Source organism: Ochotona curzoniae, unplaced genomic scaffold (genome assembly GCF_017591425.1).
Source record: "Ochotona curzoniae isolate NIBS_2020 unplaced genomic scaffold, NIBS_Ocur_1.0 contig_291, whole genome shotgun sequence".
NCBI lineage: Eukaryota > Metazoa > Chordata > Mammalia > Lagomorpha > Ochotonidae > Ochotona > Ochotona curzoniae.
Window position 1 is genome coordinate 2,200,100 of NW_024465649.1, and position 27,384 is coordinate 2,227,483.

Below are 27,384 nucleotides of genomic sequence, written 5' to 3' on the forward strand. Positions count from 1 at the left end.
TGAGTGACACTTGATGCTGGCACTTGCTGTCCACGTCCTTGGAGCTATCACTCTATCTCTGAGCCTCAGGATCTTCAGCTGAAAAAGAAAGACCACTATCCATTCACACAACAACTATTCCTGGACACTCACCACACATCATGTTCTCTCATTCCTGATGCGTAATTTAGACTAGCTTCTAACTCCCATTTGGCTGATAATTACATCAACAGGTGAACAATTTCTAAAAAATGAAGAAAATGTAATGGCAAGTATTATGAAGAAATCTAAACAGGAAAAAAACAGTAGTTATAAGAGATACAGTAATTTTGTATTATATCATCTAGTCCTGGAGTCAAATGAGGAAGCCTTGACTTCAACACATTCCTAGAAAATAGAAAGGTTGGGCCAGGTATGGCAGCCTAGTAGCTAAAGTTTTCACCTTGCCATGTGCCAGGATCCCATATGGACGCTGGTTCTAATCCTGGCCACCCTGCTTCCCATCCAGCTCCCTGCTTGTGGCCTAAGAAGTCATTGAGGACACTCCAAAACCTTGGGACCTTGCACCCACATGGGAAACCAGGAAGAAGCTCCTGGCTCCTTGCTCCAGGTCAGCACAGCTCCAGCCGTTGTGGTAGCTTGGGGAGTGAATCAACAGATGGAAGATCTTCCTCTTTGTCTCTCCTCTATATATCTGACTTTCCAATAAAAATAATTAAATCTTTTTTCAAAAAGGAAAAAAGAAAATAGAAAGATTAAGTTTACATGGGTAAAAATGGAAACTGGAATTCATGTGCAACTTTTCCATAAAACATATTCTCCATAAGCCTTTAAAACATATTTGTTCATTTCTTTGAAAGCCAGAGTTCTAGAAAGAATAGGAGGGGGGAAAAATGAGATATCTACATCTGCTGGTTCAATCCCCAAATGGCTGCAGTGTTCGAAGTTAGACCAGATAGAAATCAGGGGCTTCCTCCAGTTTTCCCGCACGGTCACAGGGGTGACATGGGCCCAAGCACCTGGGCGTTTTTGCAGCTTTTCCAAAGGGATCAGCAGGGTGCTGGATCAAAAGCAGAGCACCTATATGGAATGCCAGTGTTGCAGGTGGCAACTAAACCCACTATACCACAGCACTGGCCCCTTCTAGTCTATGTGTTGTGAGTTCTGCCAGTTCTTAACTTGCAGCCTTTTAACTTCCTTTTCACCCTTCTTTGACCTCAGTTGTGATATCACAGCTGATCCTATGAACATTTCTCCTTTGCGAATTGTACAATGTTGCCATTTGTCAGCAGAGGGCGCTGGTAAGTCGCTACAGCAGACAAGGGGCACACTTTCTCACGATGGAACCCTAATTTACACTCTCACCAACATTCTAGCTATCTTTTGGATAACAATCTTTCTGATTGAGATGAGAATTGGGCTTCTGATTTGAATTTCCCTGGAGGCTAGTGATGTAGAGCATTTTTTGATGTATTTATTGGTTGGTTGTATTTCTTCCTGTGAGAGCTATCTGTTGAGGTGCTGTGCCCATTTCTTCACCAGATCCACGTGGTTTCCTGGTGGTGGTGGTGGTGGCAGTGGTGGTGACAGCGATGGTGCTGGTCAATTTTTTGATTATATACTTTGAATGGTTAATCCTTTCTCACACAGGTAGCTTGAAAATGTTTTTTTCCATTCTCTCAAATGGTTCTCACTCTATGATTATCTCCTTTGCTATTTTAAAATGTCATATCTTTTTAAATATTCAGAGTTTACATGTTCTGCAATACATTGGAACTTTGCTCCAAGTAAGTACTGCACATATTTTATCCCTCTGATTTATGTACACATGTAGGCTACGAACATATTAAAACCTATACGATACTTGTATGATATTCAGCTGTGGTAAGAGCAGAAATGGCCATGTGTATGAATCACACAACTGATCAATTTATGCACGTTTATCCCTGCCTTACCATCTGGGTTCCCTGGGAGCGGGGCTGACAAATCATCCAGGTGGGTTGCTCAGTGACCCGGCGAGTGTGTCTGTCCATGGGCTGCTCTAAGGTGAACCACATCCATGGATTCAACAAACAGGAAATTGGAAACCCTAAAAAGAAACTGTATCTAGTATTTTGTCACAGCTATTTAAATAGCCTGTGTATTATCTGAGGATGGGTTATCTAATTGTGACTTAAAGCATCCAGGAAGGTTGCATGGGTTAGATCCCGTGTTTTACTAGGGATTTGAGCAGCTGTGGGTTTTGGTATCCGTGATTCCTGTAGCCAGTCCCCCATGGATACCCAGGGAAGGTTGTCTGTGGTTTGTGTGCATGGTCTCTCATGTCTGGCATCCTCCACAGAGTGTGCTGAATTAAGTGGTAATCTTTTGCAGGTGTTTTGTATTTCAAGGTGGTTTTTTTTTAAGATTTTATTTTTATTTTTTTATTGGAAAGGCGGATATACAGAGAGGAGAGACAGAGAGGAAGATCTTCCGTCCGATGATTCACTCCCCAAGTGAGCGCAACGGGCCGATACTATGCCGATCCGAAGCCAGGAGCCTCTTCCGGGTCTCCCACGCGGGTGCAGGGTCCCAAAGCTTTGGGCCGTCCTCGACTGCTTTCCCAGGCCACAGGCAGGGAGCTGGAAGGGAAGCGGGGCTGCCGGGATTAGAACCGGCACCCATATGGGATCCCGGGCGTGCAAGGCGAGGACCTTAACCACTGCGCCACCGTGCCGGGCCCTTCAAGGTGTTTTTATTGGCTTAGTTTATGTTGAGCCATATTACACGTATAGAAAAGTTTACGTGTTGTAAGTACCCAATGTAGTCAACTTTCTGATGCTTAGAGCTTTAATATAATCACCACTCAATCAAGAGACAGACCTTCCAGAACTCCAGGAGTGCCCTTCACACTCACACTGTGGCTATCGTGGCAGCCCAGGGCAGGAGTGCCCTTCACACTCACACTGTGGCTATCGTGGCAGCCCAGGGCAGGAGTGCCCTTCACACTCACGCTGTGGCTGTCATGGCAGCCCAGGGCAGGAGTGCCCTTCACACTCACACTGTGGCTATCGTGGCAGCCCAGGGCAGGAGTGCCCTTCACACTCACGCTGTGGCTGTCATGGCAGCCCAGGGCAGGAGTGCCCTTCACACTCACGCTGTGGCTGTCATGGCAGCCCAGGGAGGACGCAGTTCTGACCTTGAGCAGCATCAGTTGTCTTTTGGTTTTGAGTCACGTTTGTATTGAGATAAAACTCACACATTTGTGAGGATCTAGTTTCTTTCCTGGCATGTTATGTGAGATTGGAACATTTAAGCAAACTGGATGATGATTCCTGAGAAAGACTTGGGCTGTATCACATTCATTCTTAATGTCACGTGGTATTCCATCACATAAAGTTAACGGTTTACACTAAGGTTAACTGTTTACACAGTTATCTGCTACTGATGGATATCTGGATTCCTCCCAATCTGAGCTCTTACAAATGGTGCTAAGAATTTCATAAAGTTCTAAAACAAGAACTTTCTTCTCCTTATTAGTTTCTTCATGGCAAAGCGTTGGCTGAAAATACTTCAGTGTCCCAAAGTTCACCCGCATTTTGAGAATCATCTTTTCATTCTGTATTTTACAGCTTGAGTGTTAGCCCAGATTTAATAGAATCCTGTCCAGCAATACCTGGGAAGCATTTAGTGTGACTTTGTCTGTCACTCAACTCCAGGTCCAGTTTCACTCTTTTTTTTTTTTTTTTTGGTTATCATAACAGACATGTATAACCAATGAACATGGCCTAGGTTTTCTTTTTATTGGTATTCACTTCAGCATCTTGAATCCATGGATATAAGCAGTATATATCAGAACAAGCAAACACAGATTATACATGCTAACTTCTGTCCACAAAGATCACGTGTGCAGGTCCATGAATGAGAAACGTGCATCTAGAATTATGGCCAAACTGGTCTTAAAATGCTGCAGGAATGTAAAATTACATCCTGAAAATATGAAAAGCTGGTCTACACACTTCAACTATACCAGAGATGTACAACAACTGCAGAATTCAAGTGACAAGCAAGAAGATCTCAAGAAATTAATACTGGTCAAAGAGAATGGAAACATTTTTACATTTCACTGCAAATACATTAACCACCAAAACAAAATCTTGCAGAAACTAAGGGGGGAAAGTTACAAAGTCTCAATTCTATATCTGTCCCCTGTGTCTGATGCATTTTTGTTTTTGTCTCGGCCTGCAATAACTTCAGCATGCAACTGTTGTTTTTCTGCAAATATCCCCGCCTGCTCAAGTAAGCCAGAATACTGGAGTCAGTAACACTGTGCATCACAGACGCGCAGTGAGCAGCTAGAGCAAAGGATGGAGAGGCGATGGGTAAGAGGGCGAGAATCGTCCTTAGAGGAGCATCTCACTGTGCTGTGGTAGCTTCGTGCGCCAGTCCTTCTGGGCCAGAATTTCTTTCCATCTTCCTCCCTGGACTCCAACTAGCATATCCTCCTTCATCCCACTCCCTCATCTCCTCTCTCTTTATTCACATGGTGAATCCAAATTCTTTTCACACTATTATGTGCAATGTTTTAAAAACCCTCTTTTTGTCAGAGTCCTGGCTCTTCACACTCAGATAGTTAATCTGAATTTAAGCAAAGAAAAAAAGGTTTCTCCTTAGAGGAACTGAGCTGCCAACTATTAGAATAATGACCTTCCCCTTGCTCCAAAAATAAATTAAATGACTGCAACCCAACGGTTAATATTTAGAAATCACTTGGCTCTTGGTGATCCTGTCCTCTTCAACAGAGTAACTTGTACACCTACAGTGCATCCCAGAGGATCACCACCAGGGGGCGGCAGCCCCAAGGAATCTTAGTGTTCTAGGACTATCTTCCCTCCTCCTCTTCCGTAAATCCATCTGTCTCATGTCCTGGGAACAGATGACCCAAGTGGTCACTGCTGCGGATTTGGCACGCCAAGGTCAACACTACTGAGTCATAAGTTCAGTTATTTTTGGTTTACTCAACGTTCTTTGCCAACTTTAATGAAAACATGTTTTCATAAGCACTCATCCGGCTCCACCTCCTGCTGGCTACATTTATCTCCATGGAGTTTAACAACACAGAACGATGAATTAGGGACCAAGCCATTTCCTGAGTGCGTTAGGCACGACTGCGGTTCTGTGATTCACTCGTGCTGCCTCAAGCATCTGTCCCAAACAAATGCACTCATTTGTATTTTCTGCGGCTGTTTTTAATTTCCTTGTTTCAGACCTAAACACAGTTGATCTAGAAGAACACATTGTTTACTTCTGCTTATGCAATAGTTTTAATTCGAACACAACTAGAACAATCTCAAAACGACTTAAATCAGGCCATTCCTTTGGATTTGCTCATCTCTAAGAAAACGCCAGTCTTTCTTCAGAGCTCTGAGATACCCCACCCCTCGTGAACAGTCTCACTCCTCCCACTGGCCACCTCCAACACCCATGCCAGCAGCAGGTGTGCTCCATCTAGCACCTTTGCGTGTTCCTGCATCATCTTCCCCACTGCCAATCCCACTTAGTTGCCCAAGTCTGTCTCCACTGACTTTAAATAGCCTGTTTTATGAATTAAATCCACCATCACTCACCCCCACACACTCACACACAAGCTACACCCCCTTCCTCCCCCCGCTGAGCATACAAAAGCATCTTCACAAGTTTTATGAAAATTGTGCTTTATGAAAAACTGTTAGGATTTTTTTTTATTTACACCAAAATAAACATATACTAAGTTGCTGTGTCTGAACAAGATGTAGTTTGAGTTACTAAGAATGAGACACCACCAACTTAAAGAAAGAAATCAATGGCAGAAACCTGCTAAAAATGAAGCAAGAACAAACATCAAATTTATAGTAAAGTGGGATGAAAGAACAGTGAAGTCATGCATGCTTTATGCAAATTTAGTAAGAACAGTGTCCGAAAAAACTCATCAGTTTACAAATGGGAAATTTTAAAGAAAAGACAGGGTGACGCTGAAGGTAACATCTCCATCCACAGCATCTCACCAGGAAAGGGTGAATTTCATTTGTTCCCTGCTTAAAAAGGACCAGCAGAAACAACAGACGGCACTAACAGCATCTCAACTGGCTCATCTTACGCAGCTGTGACTGAAAAATTAAGGAGGAGCAAACTTTCTGCGCCATGGGGTGCCAAGACCCTGGCCCTCGGGAAGCGGTACTCACAGCGCAGATTTTAACCAAGTAGGCCTAAGTTCCTTATGCTCTGCTTCAAAAAACCGAAACAGGAAATGAAGCATGCTTTATTCACAGGACCTTGAAGACACAACACAAAGTAACCTCTACAAGTTCCCTCACACATACTGCTGGCTTGTGTAACTCGCTTGTTGATTCCCTACCCAAAGTCCCCGCCTGACAGTGGGATTTTTGTTGATTTTATCCACCGTTGTACTTCCAGCACCTGGAGTAACATCTGACATGCAGTGGATGATCAGGAAATGCTTCTTTTTTAAAAATTCATTTGAAAAGCAGTGTTAGAGATGGAGAGACAGAGGGGATAGAGAGATGCTGGTTGACAGTAAAGGGTGGCTCCACTCCCTCCTCTTGGGCACAGGAGAGAAAAAAAAAAAAAACATTTGCCCTACCCACCTTCCCTCAGACCTGGCCCTCCCCATCCGAATCAGAGGCCCAGATGGTTGTGCAGCTCTCTCAACTATGTAAACAACATTAAAAAGAAAATTAAACATTTAAAAAATAAATCTAAAACAATAAATATTACTTGGTCGTGGCTGTGTGCTTCTACTTTTGGACTCTTGCTTCTGTTCCATTGAGTGTCCACCTTCTGTCGCCACATTTTATTAATAGGTAACCCTCTTTGAGTTTGGAAATCAGGTGCTGTGATAAATGTCGCTGGGGTCTGGGTTCTCTGCTTCCCCAGCTTTCCAGACTGAGAAATATGGAGCACAATCAGACGGGAGGCAGACATAAGAAAAACGCAGGAGGGCGTATTCTGGATTCACAAGAGAGTCAGAGTAGAATATAAACAGGTGCATCACAAGGAGCTAGCTCAGGAAGCCCCAGAGGCAGAAAGGTGCCAACTCTGTAGTCAGCCAGGAGCTGCACCAATGTCTGCAAAAAATTACTCTCAAACAAGATCATTTCTGCCCCCGAATCTCGGCTGTGACCGATACCTCTTGATGACAACATCACTTTCCTAACTCTGTTCAAGAAAATAAAGATCCACAGACGAACCTGGCAGAGAAACGGAGGAAAGGGCAACAGAAGGGAAATTGAGAATCTTCTTTTCATGATTTTTAAAATTCATTTGTTTATTATTTTATGATACAGCTGCACAGGTCCTGAGATTTCCCTTCCCCAACTCCATCCCACACACACTGATTTCCCCTATATTATTACAATAGTATAATCTTTTCATTATTTTTTAAGATGATAAAGTTTGTACTATTTACCATGTACAACATGATGGTTTGAAATCTACACATATTATAGAATAGCTAAATCTAGCTAAATGACAGATGCATTATCTCAGCTTTTTTCTCAACCGGATATTTTATTTGTTACTTCTGAAATAAATTTTTAAATTTATATTATACTCAAAGGCATATAGTGCTCCATTAAACAAACACTTCAACAAAGAGCTCAACAGACTGTTCCTCCACCTGTGAGCGCTGGCATCCTGTACAGACACCAGCTCATGTTCCAGATGAGCCACTTTCCATCCAGCTTCCTGCATATGACTAGGAAAACAGCAAACGGTGGCCCAAGTACTCAGGTCTCTGCACACACTTGGGAAACCCAGAAGAGGCTCCTGGATTCTAACTTCGGATCCACTCAGCTTCAGCCATTGTGGCCTTTGGGGAGTAAATTAGCGAAGGTAATATATTTCTGTCTCTCCTTCTTTCTATGAATTTCTCTTTTCAATAAAACTAAATACATCTTTTAAAAAAAGAGTTCAACAAATAGAAGGTAAAAACATCATACTTCAGCAGAAAAATGAGACAAGGGTTTCAACAACAATCAAAGGAAAAGATATGGAAGGTCATCCATGTAAAATCAATTTTTAAATGGTCACAAAATCATTAAAACTGTAGTAATGTATAATGTTTGACAGTTTATTCAACAAAGAGACTTGAAACAGTTTGACAAAACGCTGGTTTTTGCAGCAATACTGTATACACAGGAATTCCTTTTGTTTTTGATTTTTTTTGCATCCACTTAGCATTTTTCAAAAAGTATTTTATTTTTAAAATTTTTACTCAGCTTTTCACAGATCCCACATAGATTTGTAGATAACAATTCTTAAGAATCTAATGGCATTCACGTCCTCTTTCCCTCTCCCTTTCTTTTTTTAGTTTTTGAGATAATATCTTTTAAACTTACATTACAGTAAAAAAATGTTTAATAAACAAGCACTTTAAAATATTTATACTATTTTTATTTGCAACATAAAATTGCACTGGGAGGCAGGGGGCGGTCTTCCATCTGCTGATTCACTCCACAAATGACCACGAGGGCCAGAGCTCTACTGATTCAGGGCCAGAACCTAGAGCTTCTTCTGGGTCTCCCACGTGGGTGTAGGGTCCCTCAGACTTGGGCCATCATGTCGGACACCAATGTTGCAAGCAGAGGTTTAGTCTACTACTCCACAGTGCAAGCCTCTAGAAATATCTTTTTTTTTAATAACAGAACCAAAACTAAGCAGATATGCACTTTTGAACAACACCCAGACTACCAGTAATCTAAATTTGACTGTGAACTTGGACACTATTCATTTTTTTTAATTAAATGTATTTTATTTGCTTGATGGTGATTACAGGGTTGACTAGGGTGGAAAGGATCGAGGATCAGGGAAGAGAGGGTGAAATCATTGTTTCCTAATTCTCCATTTCTTCTTGTCTCTGGGAAAAGGGGAGAGACAAAGGGGGAAGCCACACCCAGCCTCTCAAATGTCCCAGCACCTAGGGATGGGCAACCGTCACCCAGTATCAATCCAGGGTCCCGCTATAGTGCATGTTCTCATCAAGTGGTTTGGATAGTTATGAAATGCTGTCGATTTCGCCGATTCAGAAATGAGGCAGCCCTTCCCATGTCCATTGGCCACTGTAAGTCGAACTCAAGTCTCCATTCGCCCACAGTTTTACTGTCATCATCTGCTGGGGTATTTCCTCTGCGACAGTGCCAAATGGGCTGCAATATTCTCCAAGTGTATCAGGGTGTGTGCCACTACTATGCCTTTTTCACTCATGGGCAGGATCAAGGACCAGGGCCAGGTAACCCAAGCCTCGCCAGACTCCCCACCCCCTGGGCCCACGAACCGGGCACCCACCCTGCAGGAGTTGTGTAAAACCCAAAGACAAAGGAAGAATTCAAGAATTTCTCATTGAGCTGATGGGGAAAACTTGAAAAGCAACTGAAGACATCTTTAATAAGAAACCACAAAGTCCTAAATTGCCAAGGACTGAAAAGCAGAAGCTAAAATACAGTTCAGAAATAATCTTGTTTTTTTTTTATCAAAATACAATAAACCTCTTTAAGTTTACTCCACTAATCTTCCTTTCAGAAACTTCATCAATTTAAACGTTATTGAGTTATTCTGAGTTTCTAACACAACTTAGCCATATTTATCCTGATTAAAATATTTCTCACTCCAGACTTAAAAAAAAGAAAGAAAGAAAAGAAACCTAACAGGAATCAGTTTCACTTGATAAAACATTGGAATGCAAATTCCAGTAATTGCTGATGGTGCCCCAAAGTACATGAAACTTGGAAGGCTTATGAGCACCTGATTAACTGCTTTAGTATCTCAGATCCTATGGGGATCTGTAATCTGACAGATTTGGCTTACAATAAAAGAAAGAAAATGGATTGCTTTCAGCAGTTTCAACCTGCATGAGGATACATTGCAATAAAGAAAAAATATAGTAGCATAGAAAAAAGAAAAAAAACAAAACAAAAAAAAGCCTTCTCCTGACATTGCCTTTCTTTTAGTCCTCAGTGTTAACAATAGCGACAGCACAGCTGCTACCGCCTCATTGGTGCACGCCCACAAGTAGTATAAGAGGCACTTTACAACTCAACGCTCTCTTCTTCACCATGACCCTAACCTGGCCAGGGTCCCAGCGAGCACAGAACTTCACTTCCAGAGCCTGTGCTGTGACATCAGGTTGGGCTGCCATCATCAGTGCCAACATATGGTTGGCCCCATATGGTGTCAGCTCAAATCCCGGTCGATCCACTTCCGATCTGGCTCCCTGCTAATGTGCCTGGGGAAGCAGCACCCTCAGTGCTCGCACCCTTGAGCCCTTGTTGGAGACCCAAAGGAAACTCCCAGCTCCCGGTGTCAACCTGGACAAGTCCTGTTAAGACCATTTGGAAAATACACCAGGACAAGGAAGATCTTTCTCTCTCTCCTCTTATCTTTCTCTCTCCTCCTCTCTCTTTCTCTAATTCTTTCAAATAAATAAATGAATAAATAAATCTTTAATTTAAAAAAAAAAACAACTTCACTTCCCGATAGATGGCTTATTGATTTTTTGTATTTCAATGTATCTTAAATTTTAGATGAGTTAAAAATAAATATATGTTTCATTTTAAAAAATTCTTTTAGAAACACAGAGAGAAAGAGGGACAGACAGACTGACAGGCAGGCAGAGAGAAGTAGCCCCTATCTTCTCTTTGGCTCCTCAAATGTGCCTCATGGCCAGGGTTGAGGCTGGGCTGTGGCTTGAACCTTCCATCATGTACATATACTATATTATCTCCTTTTCATTGTTTCCATTCTTCACCTGTTACAAAAATGTTTTGGTGAACATTCATGTGCAAATTTCTGTGAGATGCATATTTTCATCTCACGCTAACTCAGTATTTAACATTTTGACAAATAAACAAGAGGCTTTATTACTTCACATTCTCAGCAAAAATTGATGAAGTTTCCAATGTCTCCATATCCTTCCCAACACTTGTTATGGTCTCTTTCATTCATTATATCATTTCATTGCATATACACATACGTGTGTGTGTGTGTGTGTGTGTGTAGTTACAAAGTGAGTGATATACTGGGTTTGACTTACATTATCCTGATGATTAAGAGTTTTGAACATGCTTTCATGTGCTCATTGGACATTTGGTATCTTCTTTGAAGACATACCTAATCTGACCTTTTGCCCATTTTCTAACTAAATTATCTGTCTTTTTATATTGAAGAGAGAGAAGAGGGAGACATGAGCTGATCTTAATTTCATAGGCTCACTCTGTTATGTTAAGACTAAATGAGGGAGAAAGCAAATGTAAGGAGACCCACAGGGAGGCTAGTGCAATGATTCAACATAATCACGTGTTGGACCACAGTGGTTTAGCAGGAGTGTTTTTAGGTATGAGTTGGTATTTTTTAGATTTTTATTTAATTAGCTGTATTTGTTTGAGGGGTAAAGACATAGTCAGAATGAATTTCATTCTACTGGTTCATTCTTCAAATACCCACGAAGGCCAGGACTCACCTGATATGGGATATGGGCAACTTAACCATTTGACTGAACATCTGTCTTGGTTATGCATATATTTTCAGACTATAAAAAACAATTTCTCCTGATGGATTAGGTATGGGTTGGGCAATAAGGAGACATGCTCAATCACTCTAAGCCTTTAGGCCTGAAAACTAGAACAATGGAGGAATATCAAGAGCTTAAATTTGGATATGCTAAATTTGAGGTTATTTTAGCCTTTCCAGTGGAGAGGCCCTACTGGCAGTTGGATACACAATTCTGGGGTTTATACAAGTGTGGGCTGAAGATTACAGTGTGAGTCAGCTGCATCGAAAAGGTATTTATAGAGATAAGGCAGCTGGAAATCATCAAGACTCAGTAGGGAAAGAGCAGGAGAGGTTTTTGTTAAATAAAAATGTGTTCTTTATCATATAATACATATAATTTTCCATTATCTAAATCTCAAATTTGTTGGAAGCACATTAATCTTACAATTCCTCACACTACTAATTATCTCTTATAAATGTGTTTTATGCGGCACTTTTATTGATGTGTCTTATTGATACATCTCAGGTCAAAAATGTTCTAGGTACATTTCTCCTACAGCCTTCAACTTCCCCTTACTGGCCAGTTGATAAATCCTGGTGTCTGTGCTTGCAGCCTCTGGCTGGCTGATCTCAAGGCAGTATTGGTTTCCATCACAGAAAGCACTATGCACAGAGAATGTTAGGGTCACGGTCACAGAGGCGGGGCTTAGGTTGCAGTGAGTCAGCAACGGAACCACTGTGAGATGCACTGTCAAGACTACATTTGGCATCTTGAATCAACCAAGCCTCAGTTTAAATCCCGTTAGCTCATTTTCAACAACAGTGAGCTAATTTTAGCAAAAGCATTGTAGAGGAACCACCAAACTGGGGCCTGCAGCAAGGATGGCTGAACGTGATGGGGAATCCTGAGGGTGTTGGGGCAAGAGGTCCACAGATCTGAGGCAAACCTTGGTCAGTCAATTCTTCACAGAACAGGGTGACATGATTTGTTTCTCAAATAAAATGGAAGTGTTATAACTAAAGCCACGCATACATTTATGCTTGACATTATAAAGGGAAATGATTAGCTGGCTAACATTGAACCAAAGCTTTTATTATTTAACTATTTTGAGAAAAAAAGTTAATAAGTGTAACATTTGGTTAAGATCTTAAATTATTCAATTTTGTATAATCAAGTGAAGAGCTAATGTGCAGTCTGCAGGAATGTTCTCCAAACGTGCAATGCTATGATCAGGACCATTTTGCCTCTATGGCCAATAGTGAAAATGAATAATTATTTCAAAATGATCACCTATATGAATAGATGATTAAAAGTTCCTTTGAGATTTCTTATAGTTATGCTATTTTTTTTATCACTCTTTTACTAAAACTTTAACTTCATGCTTAGTTGGAATGAAGGCCTGGATGGCCTCCAGGCAGCAGAACATTCCTCACCTACTTCTCTTCAACTACACTAAGCACAAGCTCAAATACAAATTCATTATTAGATTATCCAGACAAAAATTCTAGAAAAAAATGAATGTTCTCATTTCCTTCCCAAATACAATGTATGCCAAAGTAAACTATAAACTCTTTTTTATACTAAATAGAATTATTTAATCATGTACCTAGGGGCTAGAGTTTAATGCAACAGATAAATTGGCCCCTAGGATGCCTACAGCTCTTAAGTGCCTGGTTTGAGTCTTGGGAGTCCTGGTTGTTCAGCTTCTGATTCAGCTTCTTGCTGTGATTTGGGCCCCATGCTTGGCAGGGTAGCCTAGTGCTAAAGTCTTCACCTTGCATGTGCCAGGATTCCATACGGGCACTGGTTCTAATGCAGGCTTCCTGTTGTGGCATGGGAAAGCAGTAGGGGACAGCCCAAAGCCTTGGGACCTTGCACCCGTATAGGAGACCCAGAAGAAGCTCCAGGCTCCTGGTTTTGGATTGGTGCAGCTTCAGCCATTGTGGCCACTTGGGGAGTGAATCAACAGATGTTAGATCTTCCTTGCTATCTCTCCTCCTCTCTGTATATCTGACTTTCCAATAAAAATAATTTTTTTTAAAAAAAGTAGATTACAGCTCATGAACCATTACTCACTGAATTCTTGCAATTAAATATTCATGAGGCAGAATGGAAAAAGGGAAATTAAAACACATAATATATTCATGTAAAAAGCTAATACACTCCAGTTGTGAACTAATTACTATGCTTTGAAAATGTTTGCATGCTTATAAATGGTTACAATCTATTAGGGTATGAAATCTGACTTTTATATGGTACATATTCTGGTACATTAGTTGATACTACCTGGGATGTTCAAACCCATATTGTTGTGCCCGGGGTTCAAAGCTCGGCTCTGCTTCTGATTCATGTGTTGTGCTAATGTGCACCTTAGTGGGCAACGTGTGATGCCTCCAGTACTTGGAACCTTGCTACCCAGGTGGGAGATCTGGTTTATATTTGAGTCCCCTGGTCATGGCCTGACCCAGTCCCAGTTGTAGTAGCCACATGGGGACGGAACCAGCAGTTGGGAGTGTCTTATATACCAGTGTCTGTCTCTTTCTGCTTTCTCAACTTAAAAAAAGAAAAAAGGGGTTTTTTGAAAAGGCTGAGTTTTGTGACACCACCATTTGTGTACTTCCCCAAAAGCACAAGGCATGTCACTAACGTGTCAGTTCCTCCAAGCTTTGTGGAGGCCATCTTGGAAGTAAGGACGTCTGAGGGCTGTAAGAAGAACCTAGTGGTTCCTAAGTAGAGGAGACACAACTGTGAAAAGCAAACCAGGCTGAGAACTCCCCCCAGGAAGGGGTGGCATAGGTCAGGCCCATCCTCCTATTTACTGCTGGAATGTATTGCCATTGACTTGGAAATACTGCTGACAGAAACAGCTGCACTACGTGATGGCCAAATCAGGCACTGGTAAAAGCTCCATTCATTCTTCCTGTAAAGAAGTTTGATCTGATTGCTTTCTTTTCAACACCACGTGGTTATCAGCTGCACTTGGAAGACTGATTAGAACAGTCTAGCATTTAAAGCCTGCTACTTACAAAGCTAACATCCAGAACATGGGCCAGTTTGTGTCCTGACTACTCTGCTTCCAATCCAGCTCCCCGCTAATGCACCTGGGAAAAGTAACAAAAGTTGCCCCCCAAGTGCTTGGGCTTCTGTCACCCACATAAGAAACCTGGATGACACTGCTGGCTTAGACCTGGCAAGGCCTAGGCTGTTGTAACCATCTGGGAAATGAACCATCAGGTGGAAGATCTATGTCTCTGTATCTCCCTCTCTCTTTCAAATAAATAAAGCAGTGTTTAAAAGACAAAGCTGGTTGGAGGGTGCAGGAGGAGATGCTTTGGGGACAGAAAGAACCTGAGAAGCAGGGGCAGCCAAGAACACAGGCAAGCTCCAGCTGGGACAGGATGGGAGTGAAACTCACAAGATGCCCCTTGACCACAAGGGCAACAAAAACGGGGATGAGGAAGTCCCATGGGAAAAACTTTGCTGTTAAGAAAGTGGAGCTCTCTTCTGTACTACCAAACTGTTGGCATTAGTGTGTTACTGAGACCCTAAACTCAGGCAGGCATCTCTTCCTCCCTAGGTGAAACAAGGATGAGGAATGGGCCCACCTGTAGGGGGATGGTTGGACTAAGAGCACCAGTGCCACTCCGTAACAGATTGCCTTTCTAAGTCTGCCCTTGAGTAATCATCACTGTGACAGCTGTGATATCACAAGGTCTCCCTTCTTAAGACAGTTTACTTGAAGGCAATGTTTGAAGTTAGTATTCTCAGTTTTAGAGTGTGATCAACAGGCTTTCAGTTTTCAAACATTTCCTACTGTACATAGGAAAGAAAAAGGAGCCTTTAATAAAAAAGGAACAAAAGCCCAGGATTTCTATCACCAGGACTAAACTTCCCTATTGTACATTCATATAATTTCCTACTGGTCTTTATTATTTAAATGATACTAAAGCACTGTAGAACATATGTCTCTCTTTTTGGACACAGAACAAATCTATTACTTCAAATACTCCATATGAGTGCATCTTTTTGGGAATGTAATCAAGAGGCAATTCTTTAAACACCCATTTTAAGACCACCTTGGTCTTAAATGTGCAACAAAGACACCTTTGTGAAAGGTAGCATGAAGATGTCTCTATTGCCATCTTACGAAAAGAATAGCTATTATAGCTATTATAGCCAACTGAATATCCAAACTGGTATCTTCAAAGTTGCTGCCATTATTTCATTGCAGGATGGACTGTTGCTCAAACTGCCCATTTCAATGCACCAACAAAATATCATTCCTGTACCAAGGCAACATCAGAATAAAGACTTTTAAAACTAAATCTTTTCTTCTGTGTTAAAAGTGAAATTTATTGCAATACAATATACATGTGTCATTATTAAAAATGCTGGTTAAAAGTATAAAGTATCTAAATAATGCTTCAATGTAAATATTGGAAATAAAAATTCTGTATGTACATGGAACATTAAAAACAAGATCATAGACAAGAACAAACGACATTATTGAAAAGAAGAAAAATAATAACATTGCACTTTATCCTCCAAGGTTTCACTTTCATCTTCTGGTCCCAGCACCACACCAGCTGAAGGGTGTGCTGCCTTCTTCAACTTCATACGTCAAGGTGTAAACGTGTGGATTTATGTCAGTTATTGTACATCAATAACCTTTAAAATCTACTGGTAATATTCTGATCTATTGCTTCTGCTTCTTGTATTTCCCTTTCGCAGTAGATCTTGGACAAAAAGGTAAGCTAAAAAAGCAAGCCTGTGATTCTGGGAGTCAGCATGACATGTATTCCCAATGACTGAGCTAAGGGTGGCATAAAGTGATGTGTTTTACAGGACACAAAAGACAGTAAGCACATCAGCATGTAAAGAAACACTTTTCATCCCACCTGCTCATTTGGCTCCCATTGCTTTCCAGGGAGAAGGTAAGAGCATCAGGACCCACTGAGGAGTGTGGGTGGGATGACACAGGGGATAAATGTCATGATGGAAAGCCAACTTAGAAAGCAGGATCTATCTGTTCTTTCTCCTAGCTGCTAATGCAGCCTCTGAGTCAGCTCAGCCCCCTTCCCTTGCATCCCAGTGAGGCACCTCAGCTAACAGTCCCTGCCTTCGAGATGATGGGAGGGCAGTACATGTTACCCCCTGAGAAGACTTTCTACAAGGGTGACCGTCTGTAAATTACAGAGTTGAACATTTCACAAACATTGAAGACAGTGTGAACTTGGTCTCCTCATAACATCTTTTGTAAATGAGCAGGTCACACCCACAGAGGTGAAGTGGTTCAGCCAAGGGGAAGACAAGAAATCAGTGGACTGTCAGGTTTTTTCCTTGGTGACAGTGTCTCTTGAACTTTTCTGTGTGTCTGATCCACTTTGGATTTCATTAAAATACACAGGGTTCAGGGTGGGGCTTTGGATTCTGCATCTTAAATAAGCTTCTGAGAGCAGTGGATGTCCTTGCCATGTAGACCATACTTGGGAATGCAAGGCTCTGCAGCACATAAACAGACCTGCCTACCCATGCCAGGGCTGGGCAAGAAGACAGATGCCACAGTGCACAGCTGTCTGTAAGACTGTACTAATATATTTCCTGAGAGTCAGGACTGTGTGAACAAATGACATCATTTCACTTTGAAAATGACAAAGTCTATTTTCTGGGAATAAAACTAAGTCTCGGGAAGACTTCCTTAAAATGATCATGATAGAAAGGTATAAAAAAAATTCAGCATATTAAATTCCATCGTAAAACACCACATGTGCCCATGTGTGTACACATAATATAAATTCTAAGAAACTCAATGCATTTTATCAGAATAAAGGGCTACCACTGCTCCCAGTTAAAATCATCTCCTCTTCCAAATACAAGGAAAAAACCTTGAATTGTAAGGAAAATGACAGCATTGCCAGCCAGCACAAGGCCACAGGCTCCCCATTTGATCTGAAACATAGGAAAAGAATCATTAGATCATTGCTTTTTTCATATTTCACTCTTTGCAAACATCTGATAGCATTTTTGCCATTAAAAGCTTCCAATGAAATATTACACAAAGCTCTGAAAAGGCTTAAGAATGCAACAGGCAGGAGACAGTGAGCTGCTCATTAATTAGCACAAGTACTTCTGTGGTGCTTGTTAATTCAGCTTAGTATAATCCTTAACATTTCCACTATTAGACCTATTTTTTCACTTGTCTTAACCAAAATACATATAGACAGATTATGAATAATCCAAAGACAATATCAGGCATTAGATGTACTGTGTACATTAGCTTCTTTCATAGAAAACAGGGATTGGAGAGTTAGAGTTCTTTGTTTCTTTTCTAGGCATGAAACATTTTAAATAAGAAGCTGCACAGAAATGAAGGCAGCTTTCCAGCTTGGCAGGAGCTTTTCCCAAGGCCCAGCTGGGGGTGAGAGTACCCTCTAGTGGGCATTTCTGTCTTAATGTAACTAGCAGAAACATCAATGCATGAATTCTTCCTAAAATAAACATGATGGAGCCACTGAAAGGGAAAAAATAACTCAGAAGACACCTATTGAAAGACTGGAGAACAATGGGGGCACGGGGGAGAGGCAGGGAAAACCCCAATGTCTATAAAAATTGCATCATAAAATAAAGAATCAAAATGTTTTAAAAATAATTAGTAAAAAATAAAATTAAATAAAATGATGAGTTATACCTTGAAAAAAAGGGAAAAATATATTTGCAGCAATACTTAAGAAATGCTACTCTTAAAGAAAAAAGTGCTAATCTAAGGCATAAGAAAAAAATGTCCATAACTATCTTCTATCCAAAAACCTTCTGTGTTTCTTCATTTTCTAAGATTCAAACTGGCATGGCATTCCAGCACTTAGCTAATCAGCTTCCACAACCTTTCTGGCTGTAATGGCCAAGGTTGGGGAATCTTTTACTTCTGCCAAGGGCCATCAGATATTTATATCATCATTTGTGGGATACAGGGAATAATCAACTCAAAAATCAGCCCGCTGTAGATTTATAGACTTGTGAACCCAGGCTGTGTCTGTCTTGGTAGGGCCAGATCAAATCGTTTGGCAGCTTTATGTGGCCTGCAGGTGCTCCTACTATATGTAGTCCAATACTGTCTCGATTATCACACATTGCACAGTTATAATACACTTACCATATGCCAGTTTTGCTGTTCTACAAGAGGAGAGACAGTATCTGGCTCTTATACCTGGTATTTTACTCACTGCAAATGTTCCAAACATATTTACTGAATGAGTAACTGAGGCTGGTACATTTCTTATATTTAATATCCCAAATAAGACTTTCATGAAATAGAAAAGGAATGTAGTTGGGTAAAATCAAAGTAAATAGTAGGAAAAACAGTGAATATCAAAGAACTGAATAACCCCCAATGAGTGTTTTATAGAATGTCTCAACTGAAGATGATGATGCCAACTTATTCAAAGTACCTACTAGTAGCTATCTAGTTGTCCCTCCACACTGCCTCCTGTATTAAGTCCCTGAGCCAATGTGCAGAAGTGCTTGTTACACTCATTATTTTTCAACTAGAAAAGCAGTGTTAGTACAGACTCCAAGGACTGTCCTAAGATTTAAGGGGCAGGAATTTAAGAATTAGGTAGGAAAAGCTAGTAAGCATATGGCATGATTAGAATTTGTAAAAGAAACAAAGCAAACATTCTGAAAACATTGCCAAGATGTTGACAGGTAGATCTAAATGAAGAAGAAACAAGTTAAAAATGCATTTGGCCTTGATATAAAAACTCTAAAGCACTCAAAACAACAAAAAAAAATTGAGGTCCCAGACACAAGCCTCTGAAAGAACCCTAGCCACAGCTGCACAAAACAACTAAAGAGAAAACTTACCACAGTCACACGAGCAAGAATAACAGGAAATCCAAAGGCAGAAACAACAATTCCAGTAGTGAAGAAGTATGCCAGCTCCCGGCAGGAACTACTGGTCGCATCAGTGTCATATGTGACCCTTTGGGCGATGAAGTGAGGAATGGGGGATATGGCATAGAAAATCAGCACAAACAAGGGCCAGTACACGCTGTCAGAAGAAACCCCAAGAGAAAAGTCAGAGTTACATTTCAAATGAAAAGACATATCATGTTTTCAAGTCATTGTTGCTGTAAATGTCTAGTGCAGCAAATTACTTAATCAATTGTATAATCAGAACATGTGTTATCTACCAGCAACAGATAAGTAGTGATTTCAAAAGCATTAGTTCATCAATAGGAAGCTGGCTTACACTGTGTCAACTACACAATATATATAATCTACAAAGGATACAGTTTTCTGTATTACTGAGCTGTAATTTACCTACTGATACTATTTTAACTAAGTCATCTTTGCTCTCACAATAGAACATAGCACAGTGGGGTTTATACACATGCCAATTCAGTAAATATGTTCTGGGTGCATGCATGCTTAAAACTCAGAGGGTTAGAATAAGATCCAAATTCTTTGCTTTGTCCTGCAAAGCCTTCCATGAACTGGTACTGTCTAGTTCTTGCATCCATTTTGAACATTTTCCCTTCATTTGCTTAATCATTAGTCACACTGGTTTTCTTTTGGTTCCTTGGACACTGAGCTCAAACCTGTCCTGGGGACTCTGAGCTAGCTTTCTTCTTCAAATGTTCTTCTCTTCAATTTGCTCCTTTACACCATGCAATGTCGACTAAGGTGTCTCCTCCTAAAAGCGGCCTTTTCCAATCATCCATTCTAAAGTGCCCATGTTACCCTGAGCATATAGTCCTTTTAATTTTGTGCCATGTGCTTATTCCATCTCAATTTTCTTGTTTACAAGAGCAGCAATCTGATTTCTCTTTGTTGGTCAACTCTGGGACCTAGGATGAGGTGCTCCATTGAAATATATAGAATGAACAAAACAATAAATGGATTTTTAGCATGGAGTACGTAAAAATATGCTCATTAGTAGCCTTTATCACAAGAGATCACAATAACACCTCAATACAAAAGCATTTGGTTTACTTCCCAAATGCCATTGTCTTGCACTTACAAAATACTGTCATCTGGCTTCTGTGTTTTTTCCATAAATATTTTAAAAATAAACCAATATCTTTGCCTTTATCAATTAGACATTGTTGCATTTTTAAAAGAAAAAATAGCCTCTACGTATTCTTACATATATATTCACCATAATAATACACAACACTCCTAATAATACTGTAGTCAGCAAGCAGGAGTAGTGTGGAATGAAGCCACACTGATATAAGCTTGCCATTTTAGCCACAGATCCAGGAAGGCAGGATGATACTCAGAAAGCTACAGAGTGAAAGCTGCCATCCATCACGAGTTTGGATTCCTAATTCTAAAATAGAAGGATTACAAAATATTTTAGCAATCGCCAAACAACACTGTTGGAAGGGGCTTTTAGTGACTCTAGTTCAAAGCCCTTATTTTCACCAATAAGGATATGAGATACAAAAAGGGGAAGAAGCAAGGATCACCTGACATCCCCACTGCCAAGGACTCTTAATTTTTCCTGGAACACAGGACTGTTTTCTGAAAAACAATCTAAAAAGTAATCTAAAAGAGTCTATGTTCCCAATCACAGTAAGTCACCAATAATAATAAAAGCAAATTTTGTTTATATGCAAAACTTAAGGCTGAAGCATATTCTAGTCAGCAAACATGTAGGCCAATGATTGCCTAGTTGTTTTCTACAAAGGGCCAAATAGTAAACATTTAGATTTTGCAAGCCATATGATCTCTGTCTCAATGACTCAACTCTCCCACGGCAGGGCAAAAGCAGCAAAATACAGTACACAAGCCACAAGCACGGCTGTATTCCAACAGAACTTTAATTATAAAATCAGGCAGCAGGTCAGAAGCAGGTCACATTTGGCTTGTGGGCCAGTTCGCTGGCTTCTGACATAAAGATGATCCTGAGTCACCATCACTAAGACATATAAAATCAGTTTCTTTATAGGAGCTCATTTTCTGACCTGTTAGAAAAATGGCATATCAGATGGAACTAAAACACCTGGACTTGGAATTTGCCGTGGAATAATGGAAAAAATCTTCGGTCAAGACAGCAAGGATAAAAGTTGGATTTCTATCTATGCCACTGTAGTTTAAGTATGCCCTTAACCATATGCTGGACTCCAATTTCCAAGCAAGCAATGAGGACAATAATAACTTTTACATGCCTCAAGCTAGAAAAAAAAAATCGCTATAGACAAAATCAAGTCTTACTTATATTTGTATCCTTTTTCCACTTAAATAATTTCTGTGATAGTTTTGAACTCATCCATGTCATAACAACTAGCTGGTCTCAGTCAGCCACGTCATCTTAAACATCACCCACCCAGGAGACACCCAACTACACTCTCCCCTCGTGGAACCCTGATCTCAATTAACAAAACCTACCAGTTCTGCCCCATGAGGTTCTCCTTTTCTTTCCATTCCAGGACCCTCCAGCTTGCTTGATTTATGATACTGGTCTCTTACTGTTCTCCCTGACTACAATGTAACACTTTCCTTTTAGTCTCACATTTCAGCCAGAATGAATTTCTAACATAAGCCCCTTCCCAGCAAAGTGCAAGCTACTATTACAGTTCCTACTGCCTTAAGTTTAAGGTCCAACTTTCTTTTCTAATGGGCTGAATCTACACTCTTGACAAACTCTTCCTTTCCCAAATACATCTTATACTCTATCATAATGAACCACATGGGGTTTCCTGGAAACCACATGCTTTTGCTTTGGTCTGAACATTGCTTGCCTCCTAAACTCAATCAGAATTATAAATTCCAAAGCTATAAGTTAGCTATAAGTTAATGGTTCTGAGAGGGCTGAGACTTAATCCAACGATGGCATCTAGGAAGTGTGCCATTGGGAAGCCATTAGGTCACAGAGGATGTGGCCTTAGAGGGTTGATTAGAAAAATAAGAGTTCATCCCAGCCTGTTTCCTTTGGCTTTGTAAGTTACCCAGTGATTCCTATGGACATGCCCTCCACCACTACCACTCTCAATCTTGGACATGAACCAACAAAATTCTAAGCTAGATAAGCCTTTTCTCTCTATTTTTCTTAAATATTTATTTTTATTGGAAAGGCAGATATACAGAGAGGAGAAACCAAGAAGAAGACCCTCCATCTGCTGATTTATTCCCAAGTGACTGCCATGGCCAGAGTTGAGCCGATCTGAAGCCAGAAGTCTGGAGCCTCCTCTGGGTATCCCACGTGGATGCAAGGTCCCAAGGCTCTGGGCCATCCTCAACTGCCCTCCCCAGCCACAAGCATGGAGCTATTTGGGAAGCAGGGCCACCGGGATTAGAACCAGTGCCTATATGGGATCCCGGAGTGTGCAAAGTGAAGATCTCAGCCACTAAGCCACTGCGCTGGGCCCACCTTTTCTCTTTAAAGCCACTTGTCTAGGGTTTTTAGTTGCAGTTAAAAAAAAAAAAAAAGACAACTAAAACTCACATCTGAGCCATAGTACCTGGCAGTTTAAGGCGGCCTTCCCCCAAAGACCTTCATGGCTCATGGCCTTACCTGCTCGATACTTCTACTCATATGTTAGCCTCTCAGAGAGGCCTTCCCTGCCCATCTCCCCTTCAGCTTCTCTGCCCTCAATTCTTCATCACACCTCCACCACTGGCACAATGCACGTTACTTTGTATATTTTGTCAATCTCCCATATTGAAATACAGACTCTTGAGAGAGTGGAGTCTTTGCTTTCTTGTTTCTTAGCCCCACACAGACCTTAACAGCAGCTAGCACTGGGAAGCACTGGACCAGCCGGTGATGAATAAAGAAATCTAGTGCATATGCCCTCTTCTGATTCAGCAGCCTGAGAAACTTTCATTTAACCAGAGTCTTGGCTCCAATACAAACTCTGCTGTCCCAGAGGAACTCAGAAACTCAAACGCCTTTTCTCGCACATCCTACTAGGGTTGCAGCTGTACTGACTATAGTGTTGGCCTCTCATTCACTACTAGAAGTGGAAGCTTCTTGAGACCACCATACCCCAGGTGGTCTGGAGCAGACACATACCACATACTATCAAACGAATCTGTCACCTCTGAAGAGTGCTGTTCCCTGTGAATACATCTGACCTGGGAATAAAGTGGGTTCATAATCTTGGCTTTGTTAACTCCGTTAGAGTTTGGTGCTAAATTTATCAAACTCTCAAACGTCCTTACTAACAGTTACCAAGACACAGAGAAACAATAGTTCTTTTGGAAATGAAAACTTACCCATAATCCTCTAAGGCACATCCCAGCATAAGAAAAGTCAACCCGATAGCCCCGCTGAAGGATAAAGCCACAAGAGCTGTGAAAAACAAAATCAAGAGTTAAAGGAACCAGGTCAATAGTTGCTAGGAGCTGGAGGGGGATGGGGGAAGTGGGAGCGCTACTAAAGTATATTATTTCATTGAAATACATTCAAATATATACAGTTCAATGAAATATTTCTGGATGAGCACTAATAGTTGCTCAACCTTGTGAAAATTCTGCAGGCCATGGAATTTTGTATTTATGCATATGTACCGTGTCTCAATAAAAAGCAAATTTAAGTAAACAAAGCAATTAGTCTATTATTGATATTGCATTTTACTAGAAAATACTGCTCTAATGGACTGTGCATTTGTATCCCCATAGATCCGCATACTGAAACCCTAGCCTTTGGTGGCATGGCACTGAAAGTCCCTGGGAGGTAATTACGTGTCGACAAAATCCCGATGGTGCCATGTACACAAAGACAGTGATGGAGAGGCTGTCCTCGTCTCTGCTGTCCTCTACATGCAGACACTAAGAAAAACTGGCCATTACAAACAGGAGGCAGCCCTCTCCAGACTCCAGATCTGCCTACACCTTGACCTTGGGCCTCCGAACCTCCAGACCAGACCCATGAGAAATATGGGTTGTTTAAGCCAAACAGCCTAGAATCATAATCTGCTATAGCAGCTCAATTATAACTGCCTTTGTCTGCCACTTTAAAATCATATGGTGGGGAAAGATCTCACAGAATTCCAGGACCCAGTCCCTATGTAATATTTGAATCCTTTCTATGTTTCCTATAAAGGTCAACAAGCTGGTCTATACAACTCCAGGGAAAACTTCACCACCAACTGAACAGGGCATTTCACCTTGAGTTCCTAAGTGTTGAAAACCCTCCTTCCTTAAACTGTGATTTGCAAATTCCTCCTCCCTATAACACACCTTTGATTATTTGCCTCTGCATACCTTGGTATTTCAAATATTGGAAGACTGCTTAAACATCTTCACGGGAAACAATTCCCAACCCACAGATACTAGTTAGATCAAATAGTGAATTTCAATTCTGCCATCAACTGGTTCTATGATCTGGGGTTTCAGAAGCCAAACCTCTTTAAACTTGATTTCTCATTTGTAATAGAGGAACAATGGTGCCACCTTGATGAGTTTATAAGAAGTAAATGAATTAATCCTTCTAAAGTTCTTGGACAAAGGAGGTGTTCAATAAATAAATAAATGTAGAGTGTGGCAGGCATATCATCTAAGCAATGTTCTTTGATAAAGGTATACATCAAAAGCATGGACATCATTATCCAAATTTTCTTCTGGAAAAAAATTCATAATTTTCACAATTAGTTATGATTAAACAAAGCTGAAGTTGAGTAGGAATCCAATATCAATTCCATACACACTCCCACTGAGAAATTGCCTTCAACCCAATGTTTCCAGATGTCTGAATGCAAGGTGCTGGTAGGGCCATGCTGTCTCTGAAGGCCGCAGGGAACTATCCAGGCTTGCCATTCCTTAACACCAGATGGGTGTTGGTGATCTGGGGTACTCCTTGGCAGGTAGTCACTATCAGCCCAATCTCTGCCCCATCTCACACTACCATGTGGAAATTTTCCTTTTTGTCCAAGAACATCAGCCAATGGATTAGGTCACAGGTTCAGGCCAGGATCATCTGAAATGGACTGCATCTGCCAAGGTCTATTCCAAGACAAGGTCACACTCATGATCATCTTTTTTGGACAAAGTTCAATCCACCACTCCATCCCTATGCTTTCACTGCCTGAGCACATACTATGCCTCAACACAGCACTATCACAAGTCACAACTCTGCCAGCCAGCACTAACTGCTCATTTATTCTTCCATCCCAAGTCTTCAACATAAACAGTTGCGCAGTAGTAAAAGTGTTCCCTTGGTCCTTTTCCCTCTCTTACCTTCATTTCTAACAAAGATTATTATTTAGTAATTTCTAGGCCCCACAACACCGTGCATAACAATAACTACTTGTTGACTGAGTCTCTGCTTCAACTTCAAACGCATACGTTACATACTGGCCACTATCCAAGTAAACCATGCTCACTAAGTTGATAGCATAAAAGTGATACAATAATGATAAAATGTGTCTGCTGCTAACGGTTCACACAGTTGGATAAATGCGTAACAAACATCATACAGCTGGAGTACACAGTAACATATTTACACCAGATGTTCTATAACTAGGGAGGAGCAATCTTTGTAACAAACTTCCCAGAGGATAGGCACCCCAACAGAGAAACAAGTTATACTTCCAGAACTTCTCTTTAGATTAGAAACGGAGAAGTCTCTGCTAAAGTATGGGTAGGTTTTGCATTAACATCTCTACTGCTTCCAATCCCAGTCCTCTTGGTGGTCTTGGCACCCCCCTGGCAACAACTGCCCATATCCAAACAACACGGCGCCAACTACCACAGTCCTGCTCGTCCATAGAGGAACAGAGAAAGCGCTAAAGAAATGGAGCACATCTGGATGCGTCCCATAGGGCGCCCGTCCTCCCCGTGGCCAACCCAGCCCCGGTGGAAAACTCGTCAGGTTTAAGTTTCCCAAGGTCGAAGACGCTGGAAACAAAGCCTCCTTTGTAAGTTAGCGATGGGAAACCGGAAAAGCAGGAACTAGGAGGAGAAGCGTCAAAGCCCTGCTTCATCCAGCCCTGGCTGTGGGAGACGCTGGCGGAACCGAGGAGCAGCTAGCCCGGGACCAAAGCTCCGGGCCGGCGCGGTCTCCCCAGGAGGCGCCGCTCCCAGGCCACGCCTCTGCCCGGGGGCAATGGGAGACGTGAGGTGACAGCTCGACGCCAGTGGCCACGCCGAGAAGGGCTGAGGGTCCGCGAAACGCCCCTCCACCCGCATCAGCAAGAGGCGAAGGAGCGAGCGCCTGCCTCCCCTCGCGGAGGCCCCGGAAAGGTAGCGAGGCTGCAGGAAGCCGTCCCCGCCGGCGTGCTGCGTCCCGAGCGCAGGTAGCGGCCCCCGCCGCAGGCGAGGCGACGGGGGCCTGCGGATGTACCTTTAACGCCGGCCATGTCTCCAGAGCTGGGGCCGCGGCTGCTTCCGGCTTCCTGCTGCCGCGGCCCCAGCGCCGGCCGCCGCCCTCGCCAGGGCCCGGGCCTCCCATGGATCCCGAGGCCGCCCCCCAGCAGGCAGAGGCCCGCCTCAGCCGATCCACAACTCCGCCTCCAGCTCAAGTCCCGCCCCCGCCTAGCGGTAGAGCCCGTTCTTACTGGCCCTGAAGCCCGTCAGTCAGAGCCCCGCCCCCGCCGAGCTAGGACTCCGCACAGCTCCACCTCGGGAGCTCGCGGAGCCGCGCTCCTATTGGGCCCGGTCGTCAGAGTCCCGCCCCCACGGGCCGGAGTGTCGCCTTGGCTGGCCGAGGAAAGCTCCTGGACCAACGACTGACACGGCCGGATATTCCCCAGGCTGACTCCCGCCCTGAGCCCGCTCTCTAATCTCTGAACGCGCCCTCACCAATTCCGCGCTTCAATCTGGGACCTGGGGTCTAGGCTCCAGTCCGACTTCGGGCCCAGGGTCGCCCCGGGTACATCGGGAGGCGAGTAGCCCGGCGCTGGGGTTCACGCCGGCCTGGAAAACCCACGGGAGTC

At 42.2% G+C, this 27,384-nt stretch overlaps 1 protein-coding gene across 1 annotated transcript; it reads right to left on the reverse strand.

Annotated features, from left to right (window-relative positions):
- Positions 1 to 16,388: 16,388 nt before the first annotated feature.
- Positions 16,389 to 26,898, reverse strand: LEPROT. Its single transcript, XM_040978417.1, has 4 exons — positions 26,793 to 26,898; positions 23,726 to 23,801; positions 19,364 to 19,550; positions 16,389 to 17,452 (listed from the first exon to the last, which is right to left on the reverse strand). Exons 1-4 carry the CDS (start codon positions 26,806 to 26,808, stop codon positions 17,336 to 17,338), a joined length of 396 nt encoding a protein of 131 aa, XP_040834351.1. The 5' UTR covers positions 26,809 to 26,898; the 3' UTR covers positions 16,389 to 17,335.
- Positions 26,899 to 27,384: the final 486 nt, after the last annotated feature.